Source organism: Trachemys scripta, chromosome 11, assembly GCF_013100865.1.
Source record: "Trachemys scripta elegans isolate TJP31775 chromosome 11, CAS_Tse_1.0, whole genome shotgun sequence".
In the NCBI taxonomy this organism is placed as follows: domain Eukaryota; kingdom Metazoa; phylum Chordata; order Testudines; family Emydidae; genus Trachemys; species Trachemys scripta.
The window spans coordinates 60,006,812-60,026,897 of NC_048308.1; the positions used below are offsets into that span (position 1 = coordinate 60,006,812).

The following is a 20,086-nucleotide window of genomic DNA, read 5'->3' on the forward strand; positions in this document are numbered from 1 at the left end:
GGAGAGCAGGGCCAACAAGGGATAAGATAGACTGCTATAATTTCTACAGATATGTACCGTAGAGGACTAGACTCTATATTAGGAAATTGTTTTCTTATTATGGGGAAGATTCATATGGGAAGAGAATCCGTAAAGGGAGACAGACTGAAAGGGGGGTGAATTGGGTTCAGAATGAAGGAGAAAGAGAGAGAGAGGCACAGAGAACGCGGGCAATATAGGAGTTAAGAAAGGGATCCAGACATTCTCTTGACGACTTTGAATTTTTTTCCACATTCCTATTGTGCCTTTGCTAATTCGAATTTTCGGTTCAGCAAACCTTTCTTACAAGTAAGATTAAAGTTATCTTTATCCTTCTTGATAAGCTTCTTTAGTGAACATTAGAGGATGCAGAATGAGATAAAGGTATAAATAAAAATTACATGGCTTATTTACTTTTGATTGTCAGCATTGTACCGTCTGTCAACTTGGTTAAGCATTATCTATAGACTATGTAATCTATAGTTTTTATACATTATGTACCAGTTGATTAGGTACCTCTATTGATGACTAACTGCCCTTCTAATCTTGATCAAAATTTCATTCTTTCTATCTTTATCTGCTTTTCCACCACACCTTCCTTCAGTCACTTTCCTCAGCAACTTACTCCATCTCTAATTTCTTTTTACCATCGTCCATTTACAGCCATCATCCACTATTGATTAGTATTTTAAATGTTATGGGTTTGGTAGGAGTTCATATTTATTACAAGTGTAATGTAATTTTTGGTGGGTTTAAGAACACATTTTCACAGAGATATCCTTCTAAGTGCAGTCTTAAAATGAAGCCCTGGCCTATTCTGCTGGAGGATAGACTGACACCACCAGCCTGGAAGAATGAAGAAGAAACTGTCAGTTGAAACTCAGAATTCCCTCTCTCTCTTACATTGGAACAAGCTGCCTAAGGAAGTATGAGGCCCAAAGTTTGAAAGTGGTTCTGATTACAATGATCAGTTTAGAAATGGATACATATAACAAGTAACTTAATTTGTGTCCCCCTTTCACAGCTTCATGAAAAGAGCAAATTAGTAAGGGCTAGACTGTGGCTTCACCAAATGCCTCATCCACCCAGACCCAAGATCTCTGTTGCCCATGAATAAAAACAAGGGTTCTTAGAGCTCCTGATATCTCTGCACTGACGAGAGTCTACGGGACAGTTGAGCTCTAATGGAGTCTTCTACTCTTGGCATGCTATCTTCTGAGTGTATCTACCTGGGAAATTAAATAAAACTAAGAACTTGATATACCTGTGTCTTGGGGTTTACAGCTCATCACTGTGGCGCCTCCTTGTGGCCGTATCTCAGGATTACCTCTTGGCCAGTCTGATGCCTCCTCCTTTGGTTGCCTACCCTGTGTCCCTCCATCTTTCCTCTTGACTTGATTGCTCCCCCTTTGTAACTCAGGGTGCTCCCTCTTCATGGCTTGTCCTTCTGGCCAAGTTACTATAGTTTTTCCCTTCCAGGGTATCAAAGGATCTGTGTATGAACTCTCTCAGGCAGTCCTCCAATTCACTCCCCAGACTGTGCCACTTCCTTACTGGCTGAGAGGGGAACCCAGGCCTGCCCAGTAGTCCAGGTTCCAAGGACCTTCGAATCAGCAGTGAAGGTCTGAACCATCCCAAACCTTGTAACCATTTTCCCTGAACCTTTTCCTACTTTACCTCTTTCAGGCTTCCTTCTCCTACACCTCTCTGGGTATGCCCTTTTCTCAGGGCCTGGATTTCCAGGGCTGCTTCTCTCCTAAGTTTTTCTCCTCCTTTTTAAGCCCAGAGACCAACTGGAGGCTTGCACATGGCAGCCCCCTTCTGCCCTCAATGCTTGGCCTTATACCAGCCCCACCTGCTGCTGCTCTTCAGCTTTCCTTGCTCATCAAGCCTAACTCTCCCTATGTGTGACCTCTTAACACCTTCTGAGCCACATTAATGTTTTCCAGGCTAGTATGGGGTGAACATTCCATCCTAACCTGTTATGCACTGGATAAGGTTATTGAGTTCTTGAACATTCTAAACAATCATTCTTGTTATGGTATGTGTTTTGGTAAATTTTATCCTGTGTATCTTGTAACTTATTTCTACCATATGCTGAATAACCTTAATCAAAAGTGTTTCAAAAACAGTTATTTTCATTTTCTTTTCTAGGTGTGTAGTAATGAAGCCACTTGCATTTGTAATTTCTCCTGGGCAGGAACAGACTGCAGTATTGATGACCCTATTAGGGATACTCCCAACAAGAAGGATGAAGGACCTAAGGGTTTGTGTGATTTCAGTTGCAATATTTAGTACACGTTTAGATTAGTCTTCTCTATTAGCACCAGTAGAATTAACATGTGGGAAAGGAAGGTATAACCCTATCATTCAGAATCAAACCCTTGAGAATATTAAAACTATGCCTCTCCGAGAAGATATATGCATGTTAGTTTGAAGACTGTTTGTGAATATACTTTGACTTTTATAATTCCAGATCCCTTTTCTAGAAAGATATGAACCCAGACATTTCGGTTCATCCCAATTTCCCCCTTTATTCTGTCCTTTAATAGCCATCTTCATAATTAAAACCTACATTTACTAGACTTCTACATTTATGGCCATATGGTGAGTTTATTATTTATCCTTTAGTAGAGATTTTCCAGTTGCTGATGTTCCTTGACTGTTCCAAGCTGTTCCTGAGAGCTAGGACATAATGAAGGGGGAAATGAAGCCTCCCTTGTACAAAAATTTCTTTTACAGTTATCTTGACTGTAAAGGGGGCTTCATCTCATTGTGGACCTGGAAGAATGCTTAGAAAGCTTGGCCTCCTAAGCATCAGATTTCAATGGGAAAGAAAATAAAATATGTTAGGAACTGTTATTTTCTCATACTATTATTACTGTCTTCTGCTTTTGCATGTTTAATAGATGCCTCATTGACTGTATAAGAAGTAGAAAAACCTAGAGGAACTATTAGGGAAATACTCTTCAGAAATACTTTTCACATGGAAAGGTATGCACTTGAAATTGTGGCTCCCCACCTCCTCCAAAACCCAAATCGCTACATTGGCAAGAAATACAGCAAAATTGTACAGTCCATTCAATATCTTAACTGTCTGTGGAAAACCAAAGAGGAATGGGTATTCTCTTTCTTAGGGAACCTTTAGAGGTGCATCCTTCCCCACCACCAACCACCATAGGGCTGTCCAGTTTCTACCTCACCTAGCATAGCTCCCTGCCCTCTCTGCTCCCCTAGAGCCTTCCTGACTTTGTGAAGAGCCATCTGCAAGGACTTAGTAAGGGGAATCTTCCTTTCTGTGCAGAAGGGTGAGATGCAGCTCCTGTTGTAGCGTTTAAGAGTACTGTAATACTTGTCTTGCAGATGCATTAGATAAGAAATAATAAAAAGAAGCCCTTGTTTAATTTATAAGCAAGTCTACTAAAGACAAGTCGAGAAGTTCATCTGGTCACCTAGATCAAATTCCTATACTACAAACTTTATTTTTTACTTTCAAAATGGAAAAGCCATTCTAGAAATTGACATGCCAACTCTGAGACATTCTGGGAAAATCTCTTTGTGGATAGATACCACCAATGATATTGATGAATAAGATTGTATCAGCAAATACAGACAAATAGATTACTATAATGCAATACGATGGCTATATTGAAAAAATAAACTTGATATATTTTGTTTTCTTTTTAGTTTATTTTGATACAAGAATGGATCATAAGGAGAATTGACACTTTTTTTTAAATTTGTGGCAATATTAGTTTATTGGAAGTTGAATCCCCAAGAGACTTATGACAGGGAATTGGACGTTGACTACTTTCTCCAGTTTATTTTGGTGTGTTAATAGAGAAATCCAATTGGGAAAAGGTGTCAGGAAGTATAAAGAAATAGTTTTCTGCAATGATATAAAACTCTAAAGTACTTGAGCACTTCCTATTAAGATTTTCTTTTTATTACTAAAATTACATAACTCACATGTCAGCATACAAACAACAGACATGAACTAAAATACTTTCTATATTTCTTTAGCACAAAATGTGAGTTCCATAACATTGCAGAAGCAGGAAACTCAATTTTCTCAAGATTCAGATAACACAGATTCAATTGTGAGAACATCACAGCTAGATTAACTCCAGTGTCACAAAATGTCATCTAGTATGACCACAGGTTTAAAAAACATGCTAGGATTATTGCACTCTGACTCACAAAATCAATGCAGGGAAAAATACATGAAATAAGAGCCTTTACAAATCTGATGATAGACACCTCAGTGGAATTCATCTCAAACCTTCCATTTTTACTTTTTTGGTTGCAAATACTACACTTCAATATATCAGTGTTGTTGGAGGTTAACTTCTCTTAGAGTGGGATGTAGTGATCTCTCTTGCCCATTTCTCTTGTCCTTCAAATGTAACTTACGGTACTTCCAGAAGGCACAGAAGTCTGGAAAAACAGCTCCAAAGAATTATATTAATTTTTCTACAATGTAAGAAGGCATGGGTTCACTTAATTTGGAATTTATCCAAGGAGTTAGAGGTATTGGTTCCTCCAAATTCTGACATCTGACAGTTCAGATATCTGGAGGGGTTGAGAGGGAGATTTCTAACCTTAACTCTGATGCTTGTTCAAGATTTTTTTTTTTTAAAAAGTTAAGTCTAAAAATCCTCTACAGCTTCAATATCTTAAACAAATGTTAACAGCACCTTTCCACCTACTCCCTGGCTTACACCATTTATGGACAAAGAGATTGACCGCTTTCTTAGTGCTTGTCTACACAAACAATTAGACCGTGGCAAGCTGGGGGTATGAATCTGCCCCACACTACCCTGCCATGGTCGAACTGCCCGTGTGCACTCATCCTGCTGAGACACATTAACTGTTCGTTAATGCACTTTGAGCAGTCTAGAGCAGCATATAGTCATACTCCAGCTTACCATGGTCTAATTCTTCAGGTAGACAAGCTCTTAGGAGTATATTCTTATGATGATGAAGGCAGTTATATGTGTAATGTCCTTTCCATTAAAATGAGACTATTCCTTTGGAATAGATACCCTCTTAGTTAAGGGAAAAACAAAATGTAGATTAATTTGAATGCTCATACTGGTTTATATTGACAAGGACTACACTGAAGGAAGAGTTGCAGTAACAGTCAGTCGTTCTCTTTCTCCAGTTTTGTTCAGTTTTCTACCATGTTCTCTAGTGCTGAAGCATACCCTTAAGTAGCATAAGAGCAGATAATTCTTTGGGGGAAGGTTACCAACACTTTCTTCTGAGATGTGAAAATTCATATAATTAACAGTTTTTCACACCATAAATCCCTACATTTTTCTTATTATGATTGGTATTATGTATAGCTAACATATTGCTTGCTTTTTCTTTATTCTGTTATGATAATTGATGATTGATTGCTGTTCCTGTTGCACTTCTGTTTTTCTTTTCAGACCTTTACATCATCTATCAGTTGCTTTTTCCTCTTTACTATATTTAAGGATTTAAAAAAATCAGTGGTCATTTATTATTTTGGAATTAATTCATATTGATTTTATGAGCTAGTCTAAACTCAGAAACCTACTGTATCCTGTCGTGGCAGACCAAGAATATAGTATTGCAGGACGGTAGCAATTTTTGGAAGTGAAGGAAACTTGGAGCTACTGACAATAGTGGATCCTATTCTTGAAGTCAGTGGGACTCTTGCACACACAGGCGTCTTCCTGTGCAGATTCATTTGCAAGATTGGACTTTGGCTTGATCTAACTGTATTATACTTGAACCATAACTTTAAGTATATGAAATAGGCTGAAGTGTGAGACTGTATTACTTGTAAAATCTCTGATCATTAAAGCTAGAATAATAGGTAATCATTAGATTCCCAGAGACTCATGCCTGTGTGAGTTCAGTGAGTCAGCTACAGTCTACTACTATTGAATTTAATCTTTTAGAATATGGGATGTATACAGGCAATTTTTCTTCTCTCAGAGGAGAGTTCTTTTCTGTGTCTGAAAAATAAATCCCTGTGTAGTAAGAGAGCATCAGTAAGTAGAAAATACTGAAATCCCAAATCATTGCCTAAAAAGCACTTTTTATTATAAATGACTCCTCTTATAACTGCTGTTACATGTGTCTAAAATATACAATTTTAAATTCATCCCTCTCACCAAAAAAAAATAAATAAATCAGTCCAGCTTAGGAAAGCTTTGCTGTTTAAATAATACAGATACTCTCATCCATTAATAATATATCTTTTTGGAAAAAAAATATCCCTCAACAAAAAATTTCAAACAAAAACAGTTTTCATTTGGATTTGACTTACAATTTCATTTTCAATTCAGTTTAAAAATTGATTTTTGTTTTTCCCCCTGTCTCCTCTTTTTCTCATTGACTACAATAGAATAAATGACATGTAGGGGCTTTGTTTGTTTTCCCCCCTACTTTGTTTTCCTTTTCCACTATATAAATTTATAAACTTCTCCAACTTCTAAAAAGTAAGAGTGGCAAAAGGAAAAATGGAACACTGTAACTTTGAAGAAATTTTGAAAAGTTAGAGTTAATTTTATTTACCTTTTGCTACTCTGTAACTTTTCAGAACATCTCCAATTTTGGAAAAGTTATAGAGTGGATAAAAGGAAAAAAGTGGTGATGGTAGGGGAACCAACAAAACGTTGGATGAGGTACTAGCCTGAAACCCAAGAGACCCGGGTTCAGTTCTCTTCTCTGCCACAGATTTCCTGTATGGTGTTGGTCAGATTACCTAATCTCTCTGTGCCTCCATTTCCTTTCTGTAAAATGAAGATAACTCTTCCCTACCTCACAGATAAATACATTAAAGATTGTAAAGCAATCAGATACTGTGGTAGTAGGAGAGTCATAGATAGTTTAGGGGATCTTAGAGAAAGAGAGACAAAACCCCATTATATTGGAATGACCAAGGCCTCCTGCAGTAAAACCCACAGGAGAGAGACAGAAGGCCCAGGTAACTCCTCAAAATTCACCTCACAAATTTTATCTTGAATTCTTCCATCAAGGAGAGGGGTTTGTGGGTGGGCTGCATAAGAGGCAGAAGATATGGCCTCCAAGCACCTCAGCTCCTGGGGGGCCATAGGGAAAGGAGAATGAAACGTTAGTCTGTGCCAGCCTATGTGGTGATGGCTAGTTCTTTGCCATGTAAATATTTTATGAGAAAAGTGCAGGTACAGAATGGGAGCTAACGTTTGGAGCAGCATTAATCCCTGCCCAAATATCTACCAGGCTCAGAGAAGAGCAATACCATGGAGTGGGGTGCACTGTTCCCTCCATCCCCACTCCTAGGACTCCAATACTATTAATTTGGAGTGCAGGGCTTACACAAAATTGGAAAATCCTCAGGGAGACAAGCCAGCAACAAGCCAAGAAGCTCTAGGTATGATAATATCATATACTTTTGAGTTCTGTCATCCTTGCTGTGAGAAATACCAGCACCAAATAAATAACCCCCACTCCACTGCCCCTAATTTCTCATTTACATTTTATGGTTACCCAAAGGAATCAAGGTTAAAAAATTTATACTAGGTGCATTATATCTCAGTTGTTTAAGTTTGCTTTGAACTGAAATTTGGCAAGCATATTCTTTGCCTTAGAGACAATGTTGTTAATTTTTTTTCCAGAATAGTTACATATTAACTTTTAAAAACAGCAGAAGTTGGCTTGCTTTAGAAGAATTTTCTCTGCTTGAATAAATTAAAAAATAGCTTGTTCTTTAGAAGAACTGATTTTGGTAAACAATTAATCCAGAATCAAGAGGTCTACTTATAGAGTAAGGTCTTGCTCAGTATGAGTACGAATGGAAGAATCAGGCTTACGTGTTTTTCTGCAGGAAAAAAACTCTGCCAAGATATCCTAATTCCTTTGAAGTAGTTAGGTTTTTACTTTGCATTCCAATACGCATTTTGGAAAAAAATGTGTAATTCAGTGTTATTTTGATCAGTTGGGTAAAATTGTCCCATTCAAGAATTCTTTTGAATACTCTGACGTGTTATTTCTCTCTTCAACCTTTGTTTGGCGGGTGCAGGGTGAGTGTGATGGGGGAGAGAGAGCACGAAATTCAAACCTAACTGTGCTAAGAATTAAACCTTTAGAGCAGGGGTTGCCAAAATATTGACCCGTGGGCCAGATCCCGCCCATCTAACATTTCTGTCCAGCCTGCCATGACTAACATTTCTGTCCGGCCTCCTCCGCTCCCTCGCAATCTCTGAGTCCGGGCCGCTAAAAGTCCCGCGGCGCCGCAGGATGCTCAGGCAGGCTGCCTGCCTGCCGTGGCCCCACACTGCTCCCAGAAGCAGACGGCTGCTGCTGGCACGTCTCTGCGTGCCCCTGGCGGGGTTGGGGGAGAGGTGGCTCTGCTCCTGCCCCCAGCACCTTCCTCACAGCTCCCATTGGCCAGAAACATGGAGACCCGCTGCCCCACACTCCCCAAGGGGCGTGCAGAGATGTGTGTGAGATGTGCAGGAACGGCGTGGGGCTATGGCAGGCAGGCAGCCTGCCTGAGCCCTGCTGTGCCGCCGGCCGGGAGCCACCTGAGGTAAGCGCCTCCCAGCCAGAGCCTGCACCTTGCACCCTCTCCCACACTCCAATCCCCTGCCCCAGCCCGGAGCCCCCTCCTGCACCCAAACTCCCTCCCAGAGCCCACACCCCTCACCCTCTCCTGCATCCCAACACTCTGCACCAGCCCAGAGCTCCCTCCTGCACCCAAATTCCCTCCCAGACCCCGCACCTCCTCCATTAATATAGTAGAAATGTATGTCCCGTGACGACTTACCAAAATTCGTGGAGTGGCCCCCTGCGAAAATTATTGCCCAGCCCTGATTTAGAGGGACTCTATAAACAGGATTCTCCACTGCCTTTCCCTCTGTGTAATCCTTTACACCTATTTTAAATGGGTATAAAACACTACCATACAGATTTGGTGATATTTTACACCTCATTTGAAGTCACTTTGCACTGGTTTAAATGACTCCACAGAGGACAAGGCAGTGGAAAATCTGGCCTATTTTATCTACAGCAGTGCTTTTTAACCATTTTTTCATTTGTTGGCCCTTAAAAAATTTCGAATGAAGGTGTGGACACCTTTGGACATCTTAAGACCACAGGCTGAAAACCACTGAAAAAGGAGTTCATTGCAGTTAGTAGGTGTTTAAATTTTTTGGGGAGTACTTCAGTCTTTTGTAAGCAACTCTATACAGTGTAGTAAGTTGACATTATCATCTTTAACTGTTTAGTTTAATGACCTGGATACAGTATGTTTCTGGTGATAGATGAAAGTTTTCTTATTGGTGATCAAATTGTATCTGTTTACATTTTAAATAAATTGTAGGTTTTTGTTACATAAGCTGAGGATATTCTATTTTAAATAAAAATTTGATGTAATCACAGGTTATGAAACCTTACTTAGTTTCAAAATTTACAGTAAAACTTATTAAAGTAATGTTTGTAAGCATTCAAATAAAGCCAAATATAGCCTCAACTATTTCCATATGTTAAAAGTTATAGTATTTGTTTAGAGAGATTTATTGGGAGGTTTGAACTGTTTCACAATCAATGGATTACAAAGTAAAATATCCCTCTGAGGTGCTATTTTATTTTTCATTTCAGACATATACAGTATGTGATCATTTCCTTAAAAATCTTCCCTTTTCCCTCCGCACAGTGAGCATGGCCACTAACAGGCTAATAGGTGCAGTGGCAGGGACCATTCTGGCTCTGGGGGTGATTTTTGGAGGCACAGGGTGGGGAATAGAGTAAGCATTTTTCTTAGTTTAAGAGTTTTATGTTTGGTGCCTAGTGTGTGAGGTACGCACCTGAGCCCTCTGTGTACTATCCCATTAGCTTTGTGTCATGTGGTGACCGTATTCGTCATGTGATTTGAACGTGTCCGTGTCATGTGATTTGCTCATGCAGTGTTGAACCCTCTCCTGTCTGGGACAATGTGGGGCATAAAACAATAAGTTTGTGAATTTTTACATCATCACAATTAATACAATTAAATGTCTAAATGTTTCATTGCTCCAAATTATAAAAAGAATGAAAAAATAGTAATTTGAAGATTGTGATTATCTATTTTTGCAAAATGTAATCTAACAGAACAAGATGGACCATTTGATATAATTCACTTTTTTTTTATTTCAATGAATGGGGCATTCATTCTAACAGTGGGTCATAAAATTCAGTTAAGAAAAAGAAAAAACTCAGTTGAAATTATAGTGTATATATAGACAGCTTTCCAACAAAGTTTCTGAATGTTCTGTTGGTAGGATTTTCAGTTACCTCAAGGCAGTACATTGTATAAAGTTTGAGCAACAAATATTGTATTGTCTTTTATGATTTTGGGAAGTTGAAATCTGAGGTATCAGCACATTAATTACCTCTAAGTTTTAACAATGGGGTATTTACACAATGTATATGGTTATGATAATCCTGGAGTAAATTCCTTTAATTCTGCATTCATGGAATACACTGCAAACCATGGAATAAACTGCCATTATTTTGGTCTTTTGACCTTTTTCATATGCATTCTGCCCACTAATTTAACTCCACACAGACTTCATCTAAGATTTCAATCCCATCAAAGTGTTTCCCCTACAGGAATAATGTGTGTTATGTAATTACAGACTGTATCAGAATGAATACATACAAGAAAAGTGAATTAAGTTTGCCCGGCAACCTGAATTCTGGCATTTCTTAACTTCTGAGTGCTTGACTCTGCAACCTTAACATTTTTTTAACATAGTTTTTTGTTTAACAATTTTATAAAACAAACTGTGGAATCATATTGATCACCAGTTAGTGTCCTCAGCAAGATCTGGTTTATTAGATACACAATACTGATATCTGTCACTTGACCTAATAGAAGTAGAAGGTTGTTATCCCCTATCTGGACCACCCACTAGAGTGGGATGAGACACACATTTTGCCAGTGGGTTTCACTGCTATTTACTGACAGCAAAAGACTGTAGAGATGCAGGAATCCAGGGTTCAATTCCAGCCTCTGAAGGTGCATGAGCTTTTATGATTACAAACCATTCTGCCCTTGCATCCCCAGCCTCTCTGACATTTCTGCTCCTATCCACCCCTACATCCCAGCTCCTGCTCCACTTCCATTCTGCTTCTAATCAAACCCTGTTCCTGCTTCCCATCACTCTGCTCAAGCCCCAGCTCCTCCCGACCTCTGCTCCAGCCCACAACCACTCACCCTGGCTCCTTCTCCTTCTCCTCTGCTCCCAACCTCACCCTCTGCCCTTGTCAACCCTCCTTCCAGTCTCTCTCTTCCTATCCATCCCTCCTTTCTTGGCTCCCCATATCTCCATTCCTTCCCACTATCTGGTTCATGCAGCACCCTCTGCTTAGCTTCCTCCTTCTTGTTGTGTAGGGGCCAGGAAAAGAAGCATTGAAAGCACAAGAGAGATGGTTTTCCTGCTCCCTGTTCCTCTGCCTAGTGCCACAGTGGCCCCTGGCTGCTCACAGCAACAATTGCAGGGGAAGTCCCGCTGAGCCCCTGAAGTCCAGGGCTTGAACATGCAGAATTTAGCTGCCAAACTTTAAACAATTCTCTTCAGAGCATGTGCAAACTGATATTTTTCAGAGGCACATCTCTGACACCAGGGAAATTCCACTTCCAAATATGAAGCCGCCCTCCAAGTACGGAGGTGCTAGAGCTTTTCAATTAAATCATTGAAGGAATTTTTTTAACGTGAACACAACATAGTATTTTCCCATAATCTCATTCTCAGAAATAACAGAACTGTTTTATCTGAAACTTTCCAAAAAAATTCAGCGTGAGAGAGGCATTGAAAATTTTAGTGTGAACATTTACATTTGGCAAAATTATAAGCAACTGAAAACAGGATCTTATAATGAAAAATTTCAGGCAACCTTAAGTAAAGGCAGCCTATAATAGAATCATAGAAAATTAGGATTGGAAGAGACCTCAGGAGGTCATCTAGTCCAACCCCCCGTCTCAAAGCAGGAGCAACCTCCAACTAAATCATCCCAGCCAGGGCTTTGTCCTAATATCCAGCTTAGACCTCCCGCACTGCAACTTGAGACCATTGCTCCTTGTTCTGTCATCTGCCACCATTGAGAACAGCCTAGCTCCATCCTCTTTGGAACCGCCCTTCAGTTAATTGAAGGCTGCTATCAAATCTCCCCTCACTCTTCTCTTCTGCAGACTAAATAAGACCAGTTCCATCAGCCTCTTCTCATAAGTCATGTGCCCCAGCCCCCTGGTCATTTTTGCTGCCCTCCTCTGGACTCTCTCCAATTTGTCCACATCTTTCTGTAGTGGGGAGCCCAAAACTGGATGCAATGTGGCAAATGTTGCCTCACCTGTGCCAAATTGAGGGAACTAATCTCTTCCCTCGATCTGCTGGCAATGCTCCTACCAATGCAGTCCAATATGCCGTTAGCCTTCTTGGCAACAAGGGCACAGTGCTGACTCATATCCAGCTTCTCGTCCACTGTAATCCCCAGGTCCTTTTCTGCAGAACTGCTGCTCAGCCAGTCAGTCCCCAGCCTGTACCAGTGCATGGGATTCTTCTGTCCTAAGTGCAGGATTCTGCACTTGTCCTTGTTGAACCTTATCAGATTTCCTTTAGCCCAATCCTCCAATTTGTCCAGGTCACCCGGGACCCTATCCCTACCCTCCAGCTTACCTACCTCTCTCCCCAGCTGAGTGTCATCTGTGAACTTGCTGAGGGTGCAATCCATCCCATCATCCAAATCATTAAAGAAGATGTTGAACAAAACCAGGCCTAGAACAGACCCCTGGGGCATTCCCCTTGATACTGGCTGCCAACTAGACATCGAGCCGTTGATCACTATCCATTGAGCCCAACGATCTAGCCAGCTTTCTATCCACCTTATAGTCCATTCATCCAATCCATACTTTTTTAACTTGCTGGCAAGAATACTGTGGGAGATGGTATCAAAAGCTTTGCTTAAGTCAAGATATATCACATCCACCGCCTTCCCCATATCAACAGAACCAGTTATCTCATCATAGAAGGCAATTAGGTTGGTCAGGCATGACTTGCCCTTGGTGAATCCATGTTGACTTTCCTGATCACCTTCCTCTCCTCCAAGTGCTTCAAAATGGATTCCTTGAGGACCTGCTCCATGATTTTTCCAGGGACTAAGGTGAGGCTGACCTATCTGTAGTTCCCCAGATTCTCCTCCTTCCCTTTTTTAAAGATGGGCACTATATATGTGCCTTTTTCCAATCGTCCGGGACGTCCCCCGATCACCATGAGTTTTCAAAGATAATGGCCAATGGCTCTGCAGTCGCATCAGCTAACTCCCTCAGCACCCTCGGATGCATTAGATCTGGCCCCATGGACTTGTGCATGTCCAGCTTTTCTATATAGTCCTTGAGCTGTTCTTTCACCACTGAGGACTGCTCACCTCCTCCCCATACTGTGCTGCCCAGTTCAGCAGTCTGGGAGCTGACCTTGTCTGTGAAGACCGAGGCAAAAAAAGCATTGAGTAGTTCAACTTTTTCCACATCATCTGTCACTAGGTTGCCTCCCCCATTCAGTAAGGGTCCCACACTTTCCCTGACCACCTTCTTGTTGCTAGATTGGCCTAATCTAGAACTGTAATTAATATTCTCAGTAATAGATCTACAGGACATTAATTTTAGTTGGTCTCTTCAATAGGATCATCCCGGTGATGGGGATATAGAGCTTGATCCAAAGCCCTTTGAAGTCAGTGGGATTCTTTCCATTCATAAAATGTACCTATAGACTGCATGGTGGCAAATACATGGAGTTGGCAGATCAACAGTAGTAATAGATCTGAAAGAATTCATCCACCACAACTTTTATTTCTCTCCACCAGGCAGAATAGAAAATGCCTCCAAAATACCATAGTTAATAAAATCTCTTACTTTACATTTGCATTTTATTCCATGTTAATCCAGTGACTATAGAAATTATATGGCTGAAATCTATTAGCTGTTGTTTCCTCCATAAATGGTACTTTTTATCATTCATTAAAGTAATGAACAAACATCTAGTGGTCTTTAGATTAGCAGCTAAATCATGGCATATTGATAAAAATATAAATTTCCTATGTATTTATTTATTTGATAAAATGTAATATGTATTTTTTAAAAAAACAACAAAGTAAACATTAAAATATAAAAATGCCCAATTTTCGTGGTATTTAAAATGATCTTACAAAATATGCTCAATGTATTGTAACATATTCTTTAAAAATTGTTTTCCAGTATACGTCCCTGATCTTTTTATAAATTTCCAAACTGGTACTAGTGACCTGGAGAATTCTCTGGTAAAGAAATTCATCTTTACCTTTTTTTGTTATTGTTCTGTGTTTGTACAGCGCCTAGCATACTGTTTGTCCTGGTCTGTGACTGGGGCTCCTAGGCACTATGGAATTATTATTATAATTCTTTACACAGAAGGAATCACACGATATGTCTCTCCATTGAAGACTCAAGTGAAATCCTGGACCCACTGAAGTCAATGGCAAAATTCCCATTGAATTCCATGAAGCAGGATTTCAAACTGAGTGTAGTCATTTTCAGTTTCTTTGTTTGGTAGATTTAGCAAAAAGAGGAATTAATCTGTATGAATAGGAATTGTCACTCCTAATCTATTGACTAGCAGTATTTACTTCGATTCCACAGGAAAAAGAGTAGTTTTAGCCAGAATCTTTTTAACGAGGGCCTCAACTATCTACTGCTATGTTATTTTACCATTTTTAAAGCTGTTGGCCCAAGTGCTTAGTTTTCAAATTATTTTCTGTGCTAAAAGAAAAGATGCCCTTCTCTAGTTATGACACTTACAGTTGGGTCAGTCCCCAAATAGGTGATTTGTATCAGGACTTTCTGGTATTCACCACAGTTATAGTAACTTTAAAGGGTTTTCCATATTTTCTAAATCTAATTTTCATTTAATTGTCTAATCTTATTTAAATCCATCAGCTTGGTGGTGAATTTATGCACAGTAACAGTAATGCCATTGCTTTCTTTCCTTAAGTCCAAGCCTACTGTTGAATCGTTAACACGTACTTGAAACATTTTATCAAACATATAATAAACACATGGAAAATTATTTTTTCTGTACAAGTAGACATATTTCAAATATCCTGAAATGGATATTCTGGACTTCTGTTTCCAAATTACAAATATGTCACTATCAGATAAATGTACTACTGCAATATTTCTGTGGAAAAATGACTTCCTGAGGCCAGGCCAAAAAATAATTTCTGTGGATTTTCCAAAGCTTCTGAAACGTTGTGTAAATCAGTTACTTGCTGTGTTTGCAAAACCTCTAAAATAGTATGCTTGCATTGAATCCAAATCCATCTACCAAACAAAAAAAAAGATAGAAGTTGTGTTTTGGGTCAGGCAAAGATAATAGATGAAAAATCATAAAGTTGCTAGTACTTGAGGAAAAATCTCTTAATTGGAAATAGAATGCCCATGTGCCAGCATTTGTTTATCTTCCAACATGCTCAATGTTATTGATCTGTAGCCAACTCTGACTATGAAAGGTAAGTTCAGTAAGATGCATTTTCCATTAGTAGAAAATGTACATTTGATTATTGTTGTTACGTTTGTGCACTGCTCATATCTGTTAAGTTAGATTCTTATTAATATCCCTGAATACTTGGTATTGTCTAGATAGGAAGTATTTTAAAAAGGGAATATATTAATTAATTTTAGACTGCTTTCATATAATTTTTGGGGCCATAGTCTGCCCCCCTCATCTGTGGTGAGTACCCATAAGTAATTCCATTGGAAGTAAATGAGACTATTACAAGACTAAGGCACTACTCGACATAAGTAAGAATTGCAGGATCTGAGCCATTGTTTTTAAGGATGACAAGAAAATAATTTTTATAAACTCTGTATGTTAATTCAGAATGATAAATCACGAATGATCTGCAGCATGGTATGTATCCTGTTTAATCCCAAAATCATGCATTGACACGAGCTAGTAAAACATATGCTGTATACAGAATGATTCTTTCTTTGCACTGTATGTTGCAAATAAAAGCTGGTGAGCTTGCTTTTTATTCAGTCTGATGTGATATCTAAAATAAAACCCAAGGAAACAACTGACTTATGTAATGTATTGTTCAAAAACAGATCACTGTGATGAATTTTAAAATGTAGGGTTGTGTTTGGGACTGCGCAGTGTTATAAGGTATCTGTGACACTGAACTAGCCTCTGAGCTCCTTCAGCTATTCCAGCTACCCCTCTCTGCTTTTCTTCTCCCATCTTTTCTTGATGCTCCTCTTTTCCTCCCTGTATCTCTCTGACAGTATTCCAAACACCTCGTCATACCAAAACCAGAGCTGTGCTACTTAGAATAGCAAAATGGCCTTTGCAGTGGGGGAGCTCTCACTTTGGATTTTTTTTTTTCATTAGTAATATTTTTGAAAAGCTAATAATGGGCATTTAAATATTTATGTTCAATTATAAGGTATGTGATATGCAGAAGAATTGTTGTATTAGGTTTTACTTTGCCTTGGACTTAGAGACAGTAGATTTACATCAGAGCGTGCCTGAGAGCGGAGAATATTGTGGTCTGGAATTAATTTGGGCAAACAAACATCATAGTCAGATCTATTTTGTATTTTCTTTTCCTCCTCCTCCCCATGCAAATAAAGCACTTATGTAAGAAATTCATAATTGATCCTACAGTGCTTTCTTGCCTTTTTAGAGAAAATTACACCAAATGGATTTTATGTCACCTTTTTTTTCTTCTTTTTCCCTGCCCCACTTTATTGTTCAGTGGCTGCTTGAGGATGATGAAGAGATGCATTAATGTTTGGAATGCTTCAGTGGGAATGCAGCTTTTATTTCAATTACAGATCTTTACTATTTTTGATTTGAATCATACCCTTTTACTCCACCACCTTTTCTGCTGAACTCTCTGTAGTTAGTAAACTTAAGGTTGACATAACCATAGGGACTATAAGGTGCTGTGTGCCTCCTAAGAAGTGCTGAACACTATCAGATCAAATTGAAATAAGTGGGAGCTGAGGGTACTCAGCACCTTACAAGATCAGAGCTATATGAAAAGCAGAATTGATGGACTTTGGGGTTTTTCATTTGCCTTGGGAGTGAAATAAGTAGGCATGAAGCACAACATTCGTGTTTTATTACCCCTTGGATCCTATTTTAAAAAATTTTTAAGACTTTATTTAATTTTACAAATATCTGAATTTTCTGAACTGATGGTTCATGTACTATGTGTTTATTGGAGTAGTTAAGCCAGAGAATGAAGTGAATGTGACAGGGTTGTTAATTTCTGAGATAGGTAAATATCTAGTATTAGAAAGGAGGCATAGCACAGTGAGAAATGTTACAATAGCTTTGTTTATTCATACTATTAATGAAAAGCAAGTGGGGCCCTGTGAAAATGTTTAGCGACATCTTGTAGGTTATTTGTTTTCCTAAATTGCTTGATTACGTTTCCCTTGTCATGAATGAAGTGGTTGGTTCTTATGTCTTTCTTCCCGTAATCCTTTATCGCAGGTCCTAGTGCCACCAATCTTATAATAGGTTCCATCGCTGGTGCCATCCTGGTAGCAGCTATTGTCCTTGGGGGGACAGGATGGGGCTTTAAGTAAGCAATGCCGCATGTCTTCTCTTCAGTGGCTATGGCATTTCTATTTTCTGCTTACATCACTAAGTTTTGAGTTCCTGCTACAAGACTCAAAGTGAAAAATACTGCTTCAAATAGTTACACTTGCACTGAAAAAGAGGAGAAATGTAAAAAAACACAGATGTCACCAGGGTGCAAAGTTGGAGAACAGTAGTATACGTGGATTAACCTTCATGAGATTATAGAAAACAACTCCAAAAGTGAAAAACGAAATACTTTTCTTCTCATGAAGAAGGTCTAGCCATCTCCCTATATCAATATTATTTTGGCATGCTTCGCCGAGAGCGAAACATAGTGGTAGGAAATCTAAAGGTACATTTTGAAAAATACATGAACACTGAAGTTGTGCACAGCAATACTTGAAAACTGATACAAGGCTGCTCTGTGTCTAACCAAGATATGAAGTATGCTATAGAATTTGTTCTGAGTTTTTTGACAAAATGTCTTTCTGTCAAAAATGCTGATTCATTGAAACAGAAACCTTTCATGGGAAATGGGCAGTTTCAAGAAATTTCCAATTTTGAAAACATTTTGAGGAGGATGTTTGACATTTTCAAAATGAAAAGTTCTATTTAGAAATTTAAATTAATTTATAGTTTAAAAAAGATAGAAAACAAAACATTTCAAAATTATTGAAACAAAAGTTTTAATTAACTCAAACTGATTTTTTTTTCAGATTATCAGTTCATGAAAATTTTCAAAGATTTTGACTTTTGTCCATGATTTACAAAATCTCAGAATTTTTCTGAGACAAGAAAACTGATTCCTGCCCAGCTCTAGTATATTAACATTGATTGACATGAAACATATATTGAGCAAAGTTCATTCCAGGTGTAACTTCCATTAACCAAAATGGAGTTATATTTTGATGAATTGGACTATTATATGCTTTTCCTTGTAATGTCAATGACACACATCCTGTCCATATCAAACTAGCACACTAGGTCTAAGTTTGGAACTAGTGTAAATCAGCAAAGCTCCACTGACTTCTGTGGAGTTGATTTACACCAACTGAGGATCTGGCCCCAGATGTTTAGCACCACCAAAGGTGGTGATAACACTCACCAATCTTGCAGTCAGAGAAGACAACTAAGATTGTGGCTGCTTTTTTGTGCATCCATGAATGGCAACAACAATTGACCCTTAATTGTGGGCTTGATTGAAGATTACTTAAAATGTACAAATTAAAAAAACACCTGTTTAAGATCTTAAATCTTTGACAATGGGTAGTCGTAAAAATTACACGTGTATTTAGAAACACAATGTTTAGAAAATAATTTCCTTTCTTGCATACTACCCAACACCAGATTTCAGGATTCTAAAAATCTCCTGCAAAAGCCCATTACATCAAATCATCTAAAGCTTTGTAAGAAATACAGCTGTGTACTGTTTTCAGTGTTCTCTTCTAGGAGAAATAAAACCTTGTCCTCAAATCTTGGTAGGTTAAAAAAAATCTGTTTCCTTTTAAAACCTATTAATTTGTCATGTTAATGCTACACATTCACATTCCATTGGGGCAAGTCTTGTCTCCATCTCTATGGGTGCAAAGGGCTCTTTTTAAGCATTGTGGTTGTGAGGATTGTAGAGTCCAGTTCCATGGGAGCAGTTTATGTACGTTGGACAGGGTAAGGCTGGATGATAGCCAGGCTAGAGTCCGAAAAGGCTACTCCTACTCCAGTTTACTATTTGGCAGAGGCAGAATGGAAGCAACCTGGATGATGAATACATCCCAACTTTTGCCATTGTACACAAATGCTCAGCCAGGTTATTCCAGCTGGGAACATGATGCAAGCAATAATCACTGAAGTTCTTAAATATTTTTTTGTATTTATTGCTTTTATATTTTTTAAAAACCACTTCAGATCAGTTATAATAAGAACCAGAAATCTAGGTTAAATATCATTGCTTTGCATGCTCAAATAGTACAAGGGAGGTGATATCCAATCTGTGTAAAAAAATATTATTTTCCTAATCTCTCATTCAGTTTCCTCAGGAGTAGTATACGAAACCCACTAGAATTAAGGTGGTATGATAGCTGCTCAAAACTAAATGAAATTAAAAAGGAAGAAAAGGATAATTAAAATAGGGTTACCATATTTAAAAAATAAAAAAAGAGGACACTCCACGGTCCCTGGCCCCGCCCCTTTCCCACCCCCAGCCCCGCCCCAACTCTGCTCCTTCCCCAAAGTCCCCGCCCTAACTCCCCCTCCTCCCTCCCAGCCACGCGAAAAGGGCTGCCCAAGTGCTACCGGCTTCACGGTTTGCCGGGCAGCCCCCAGACCTTGTGCCCCCGGCCAGCGCTTCCCCAGCGCAGCTGGAGCCCAGGAGGGGAAGCGCCCAGCTGGGGGGCTCAGGGTCTGGAGGCTGCCCAAGCGCTACCGGCTTCACGGTTTGCCGGGCAGCCTCC

General features: G+C 39.1%; 1 protein-coding gene across 8 annotated transcripts in view; it reads left to right on the forward strand.

Moving 5' to 3' along the window:
- ADAM23 (ADAM metallopeptidase domain 23) overlaps positions 1–20,086 on the forward strand; it is a 186,235-nt gene that overhangs the window by 155,323 nt on the left and 10,826 nt on the right. For 3 of the 8 annotated variants that reach the window (XM_034786474.1, XM_034786473.1, XM_034786479.1), the window contains exons 24-25: positions 2,173–2,284; positions 17,550–17,640. The exons of 1 other annotated variant lie outside the window; for it this stretch is intronic. In XM_034786474.1, coding sequence (XP_034642365.1) covers positions 2,173–2,284; positions 17,550–17,640 — 203 coding nt within the window. Of the gene's footprint in view, positions 1–1,497; positions 1,650–2,172; positions 2,285–2,927; positions 3,013–9,691; positions 9,783–17,549; positions 17,641–20,086 lie in introns of those variants that run through there. 4 more of the 8 variants (XR_004647747.1, XM_034786475.1, XM_034786478.1 and 1 more) reach the window with 4 other exon arrangements.